The 5548-nt window shown below is 39.4% G+C and overlaps 2 protein-coding genes across 2 annotated transcripts; both read right to left on the bottom strand.

Annotated features, from left to right (window-relative positions):
• Positions 1-1008: 1008 nt before the first annotated feature.
• Positions 1009-2660, bottom strand: apnl (actinoporin-like protein). Its single transcript, XM_008296082.1, has 3 exons — positions 2572-2660; positions 1964-2090; positions 1009-1858 (listed from the first exon to the last, which is right to left on the bottom strand). Exons 2-3 carry the CDS (start codon positions 2065-2067, stop codon positions 1402-1404), a joined length of 561 nt encoding a protein of 186 aa, XP_008294304.1. The 5' UTR covers positions 2068-2090; positions 2572-2660; the 3' UTR covers positions 1009-1401.
• A 640-nt stretch (positions 2661-3300) lies between these two features.
• LOC103367898 (cytolysin RTX-A) lies at positions 3301-5234 on the bottom strand. The gene is made up of 3 exons (XM_008296083.1): positions 5125-5234; positions 4774-4882; positions 3301-4000 (listed from the first exon to the last, which is right to left on the bottom strand). Exons 2-3 carry the CDS (start codon positions 4875-4877, stop codon positions 3571-3573), a joined length of 534 nt encoding a protein of 177 aa, XP_008294305.1. The 5' UTR covers positions 4878-4882; positions 5125-5234; the 3' UTR covers positions 3301-3570.
• Between the last annotated feature and the right edge of the window lie 314 nt (positions 5235-5548).

Below are 5548 nucleotides of genomic sequence, written 5' to 3' on the forward strand. Positions count from 1 at the left end.
TATGAGATGTAAATTAAGGGGTGATATTCTGCCTTCTGCCTTGGAAGCCCATATTTTTCTCAGGTTAATGACTGTATCCACACAGAATTGGCTGTGCCATTACTGCAAAATAAGTTCTCTGATGATGAGATAGCACGTCAAGATAGTAATGTCTGCCCAATTAGAGACTTATAAAGCTTTTAGTTAGTGTAATGAGTCACTGAGCAGTCATAATAATAGGGTCTCCACCTAAATCACATTCACCGTGCCAAGATCATAATCGCAAAAAAGAAAAAAAAAAGGCAAGTGTATCTTTTCTCCTTGAGTTTACTGGTTCATAAAAATGAACCAGTGATTGTGTTTTGAACAATAACAACATAACAGAAGAAATGTTCCCTCTGGTTCAGCCAGTAAAGCAACCCAGGCAGTTAAAACCTTGTATTTAATGTCAAAAACATCTGTGCAAATGGTGTTCTACAGATTTTAATCATGCACGGTTGTATTTAAAGAAGAATTTAGTGTTTTTCTCGTTTTGAAGTTTTTGTAGAGATATTGAATGCTTTAAATTTTATAATTCAGCTATAGGTTCTTCATGATCACTGTTATTAATAATGAAAAAAGAACCCAACCATAATAATACTAAAGCACAGATCCTAACAATTTTATTCATGTCTTGCATTACAGATCAAACACCCTACAAAAACATGATCTTTAAAAGTTCTACCAAGACTTTTGTAACTACTGTATTAGCAATGGCACATATGCCCTGAAACTAAGCAACATGAGAATGGGTGTATCCCTATGTGGCTCCCATACAACCATTGTAAAAAACACCATCCTTTGTTTCTGTCCATAGCTCAGTTGCACTCACCATCATCTTGGCAAAGCCCTTGTAAGCACACTGTGCACGCTGTGGATAGTATGCCAGCACAAAAAAGATGTAATTTTGTATTCAAAATTTTCAATCTCATTTCTTTTTAAGGACTTTTGCACTCTTCTAAACTCTTTCAACAGACACTCATACACAAATAGCGTTGGCAAAAAAAGGTTTATTTTATTCCTCAGACTACAGTGTCAAGGTAAATACAGACACATTCTCTGTGTATTTTATTAAGCTATGTGCCCTCATCCACCGGTGAGTCATCCTTTGATTTCCATTTCTAAAGATGCCATTTTAAAACTGTATGCTATTGAAACAGTGAGAGGCTTTGGCTTTAAAGAGGGGATATTGCTGCCTGAATTTATAAACAAACTAAGCTCTGATCTTAAGCAGATTTACTGAAGGGTAATACCCAGGTATACAGACACATGTCAGCAACAATACATCTGTTAAATCATGCGTGCTCACTGTATTAGAAACCGTCTGACAGGTAAAAGCATTAGGAGATGAATGCTGTTGTTGGGACACATGCCAGAAATACTCTAGTGCGCCTGTTGACCCATGGGTGTGAAAAGCTTATCCCACACCTCCACCTTCATGATGGAGTTTTCCAGGGGACACATGGTAGCCCTGATATCTAGGTAGTTGCCCACATAATTGATTCCTGACCCAATGGCTTCCTCCCTGACAAACCCATGCTCCTGCTGTTTCTTCTCATAGTACATTTCTTTGTATAAATCCTTATCACAGTTACGGCCCTTTTTATAGATGCCCACTGCAAACCAGTTCTTGTATAGGTTGTAGTCCCAGGGAACTGAGAACATGATGGCCAGAGTCTCGATGTAGTCATTCTGTGACCTCTCGAAGAGGTCATAGGTCAGCACACCAATGCTACCGGTTGCTTTGCCCTTGGACTTGGTGAAAGTGCAAACCTCTGTCTTTTGAGGGCGCACTGTGGGTTGAGGTGGGTTGTATGTCTCCCCATTCTCAAGGAACACCCTAAACAGAACACAAATACAATGCACATTACACATTTCTTCTACATCTAATAGTATGTTTCATATAAGCTCGAAAATTCATGACTCCATTACAGTCAGGGCTTACTTGGGGTTGAGAAGACAGTAGTTGTTGGTGATATTTCCGATTTCAATTGTCACACTTCTCTTCCTGTCTACATCGGCTGCTACAGCTTCTGCTGTCTCTGTCATGTTGCAACGTTTGGGAGATCCGCCTGTAAAACAGAGATAATTTTAGATGTAAACCAGCTCAAACCTGATACTAGCATGTCTCCCCCCTCCTTACATGCACTGGGAAGCCAGTACAGAATATACACCTGACCTCTGCTGACATGCTCTACTGGCATTACACTGACCTTCAAAGGCACACATCGACTGGTACAGAGTACGAATGATGCATTTCAGAAGCTAATGAGATTTCAAAACAGTTGTGAACAATCAGAGAAAGGCTGCAGCCTCATAAGCGGGTGTACCACTTCAATTATACCACTAAGTACCATGCAGTAATGAAGTTAGAGTGAAAACGCTGAAGAAAATAAGCAGCCCTTTTATCAACGGATACAAGATTCAAATCAAACAAATGTCTCATTAGACTTCTACATTCTACAAATGACTGTTTAAAGACTGATACACTAAAAATGCATTCTCTTGCTGTCTCCAAAATGTCTTTTACCCCAAATGTTCAAAGTGACTTACCTGCCCAGAACCTCTGTTAGTGCTCTGAGTTCCAAAATGTGAGAACTTGCTTGTTACCTGAAAGGGAGGTGCCAGTTGACTTCTTTTTCTTTCTTTTTTTTTTTTTTAAACAAGGATATAAGTCATCACCTGGGAAACCCACCCACTTGCAAAACAGCCCCAGTTTGATAGGACACACCCTCGTTTTGCAAACATACTCATCCGTATGCCATAGCCAACACAAAAAGCAGATTTGGAGTACAAATATTACTGTGGTTTCCCCTCAGGGACAAAGCAACCCCACCCCAGTCTGTTGGATCGCAACCTCTTAGGTAGGGCTGGGAATCATTCACTAAGTCAGTCATTTTTTTCGTGCTATATTTTGGGGACGCAAATGTGTGATTGACTAACTGAGGGGGTTTGGAAATCTCATTCCTGTGGTATTGTGCAACAGAAAAAAAAGCAAACTGAACAAGTCAAGACAGACATCTCTAGAGCTTCTTCTATCTTGTTCTTTCTTTTGTTAAACCTCTTGCATTCCAAATACCACACAGTCAAGCAAGATGGAAAATCTCACAGCCAGTGAAGAACAACATTGTTATCAAGCCGATTAAAAAAACATCTATGCAGATATTCCATCTGTTGCTACTCATTAGAATTGGATGGATCCAGATAGGAGATTAAAAAATGATTACAGTTCATCAGTAATAATGAAAGCATACTGAGTGAAAACATAAAGTAACACAAGGATTGGGTCTGAATGTTTTATTACCATAATCAAAGAAAAGGGAGTGTACAACGAACATGAGCCCAAGAAATAAGCTAATGGGGAATCAATGAGCTGGCTGTCAGATATTGATATCTTTCAGCAGACACAAAATACAGATGACAGCAAAATCAGTCTTCCTCTCCACAATGTTTTTCAGGATGACAACAGTTGTCAGATCAAATGAAGTTTATTCATTCTGTGGGTACAAAAACAACAAAGTACAGAGGAGCAGAACATTAGTAGACTGCACACTAACGACCCATTTTATCATAGAGCTCCACTTTAACGATGGCTTTGCCGACTGAAGACATCGTGGCCCTCAAATCAACATATGTCCCTCGATACTGTAGCCCGGTGCCGTTTGACTCGGAGCGGGTGAAGTTACTGAGATCTTTCCCATCATACAGCTGGTCGTACAGATGTTTGTTGCAGGCACGGGAAGTCTCAACCAAACCCACGGCCAGCCGGTTCTTGTACAGGTTATGGTCAAAGGGCACGGAGAACATGATGGCCATGCGTTCAGAACAAACCCGGCTCTGCATATGGAACAGGTCATAGGTCAGAAGGCCAACAGAGCCCGTGGCAGTGTTGCCATCCTTGGTGAAGGAGCACACTTCCGTCTTGGTGGTACGAATCGTGGGCTGAGGTGGATGGTGACAGAAGCCGCTTGACACGTAAACCCTGCACAAGAGACCAAGAGAAGGATCTTTACCGTCACTGCTAATGAGTTGGCAGTTTCACGTCACACTTCTCACACTTTTGATGAGAAAACACACTTTTCTAAGTTTGATGGAGATTGTCAGCGTACTTTTTGAGTGTTGGGCTTTCCAGGGTGAAACATCTTATACTGATGGATGGAGTGTGACTGGAAGTACTACTGTGGACTTCTAAGCAACAGTGAGTGTACCTGCATGCGATGTGCAATGAGGCAGTGCGTGTCACTGCATGATGGATAGGTGGATGTTCTCAGCAAAGTAATGTCACACATGAAAACCACCCATCCAAAATATGGCCTGTCCTGCCACAACTAGATAAATGTAGGAGCGTGGCACAAATCCCAAGAGACACAAATAATTTTTACTTATACTATTGTTTTGTTTTATTTATTTTCGCTTTTTTTGTCAGACGTGTGAGAATTACATTAGGTCGCTATAAAAAACTTAATGTAATACACTTATACCACTGGCAATATTAGCTTAAGTACAGTAAAACCACACTGAAGTTACTTTTACTTTTTATGAAGGAAATTGTGCTTTTTTTTTAATATGAGAAAGAAGAAGAAAATTGTTTGAACTTCTGGTGACCTGCAATTTAAATATGCATTTTGCACAAAAAAAATAAATGTAATTTTATTTTATTCATGTATCTTCATTTATTCAGGTTTGATCAGAGATATTATTTCCATTGAATTCATTTAAAATGTTTTAAACTAGTAAATATGTTTACAGACTTACTTGGGGTTGATGAGGCAGTAACTACCGCTGACATTGGTTATTTCAATGGTGCAGTTTCTGTTGGTGGTGAGAGTGGCTGACACAGCCTCTGCTGTTTCTGGCATCTTGACTGTAAAAGGGACACGACAGAAAGGTAAGAGCAGTATATCTAATAGGAGGTTAACATAGTTAAAGCTAAATGCTTTTCTTTTTCTCAGGCACAAGACTCATGAAAAAAAAAACTATCCTAACGTACTATAAATGGATTTAAATGTGAGTTTTTGTTTTCTCTGAGAGCAATGAAACAAAGCTTTTTGTACCCAGGAGTGATTAAGTTAGAATTTTGCAATAAGAAAGCATAATTATATTCACCTTTCAGAGTTAAACACCCTCGTTGTGCCAGACAGCAGCGCTGAGTTCTTTTTCTCAGGTCCTGCAGAGAGGAGAGAGTCTCCCTTGTGTGATCACACCTCCACAGTGCTTGTTCCAACACAAGCACAGGCGTGTCCGCCGTGAAATAAAAGTACACCATCCATAATGGGAAGCCATATCTCAAAAAGAAGCACATTGGCCATCTAATATGCCATGCTGATGCTCAATGGTAATCATTATCAGTAATTTTAATTAGGTGAATCATTCAGGAATTAATTAAGTAAAATTTCTAGGTCAGCATTACTTTAACATTGTACGAGTGGTGTTGATATCAAGAAAATATGTTTATTAACTTAACAACGTTCTTCAGCAACAGATTATCTACTCAAAAGTTTATTTCATTTGTTATTCTTCAGTTATTTCA

Source organism: Stegastes partitus, unplaced genomic scaffold, assembly GCF_000690725.1.
Source record: "Stegastes partitus isolate 25-593 unplaced genomic scaffold, Stegastes_partitus-1.0.2 Scaffold1099, whole genome shotgun sequence".
NCBI lineage: Eukaryota > Metazoa > Chordata > Actinopteri > Pomacentridae > Stegastes > Stegastes partitus.

What these genes read in the sequence shown, in the direction of transcription:
- apnl (XM_008296082.1), bottom strand. Translation starts at nt 2,067, where the DNA reads ATGACAGAGACAGCAGAAGCTGTAGCAGCCGATGTAGACAGGAAGAGA. An exon ending in TACTGTCTTCTCAACCCCAA is followed by an intron (nt 1,859 to 1,963) that starts GTAAGCCCTGAC and finishes TGTTCTGTTTAG; the next exon opens with GGTGTTCCTTGAGAATGGGG.
- LOC103367898 (XM_008296083.1), bottom strand. Translation starts at nt 4,877, where the DNA reads ATGCCAGAAACAGCAGAGGCTGTGTCAGCCACTCTCACCACCAACAGA. An exon ending in TACTGCCTCATCAACCCCAA is followed by an intron (nt 4,001 to 4,773) that starts GTAAGTCTGTAA and finishes TCTCTTGTGCAG; the next exon opens with GGTTTACGTGTCAAGCGGCT.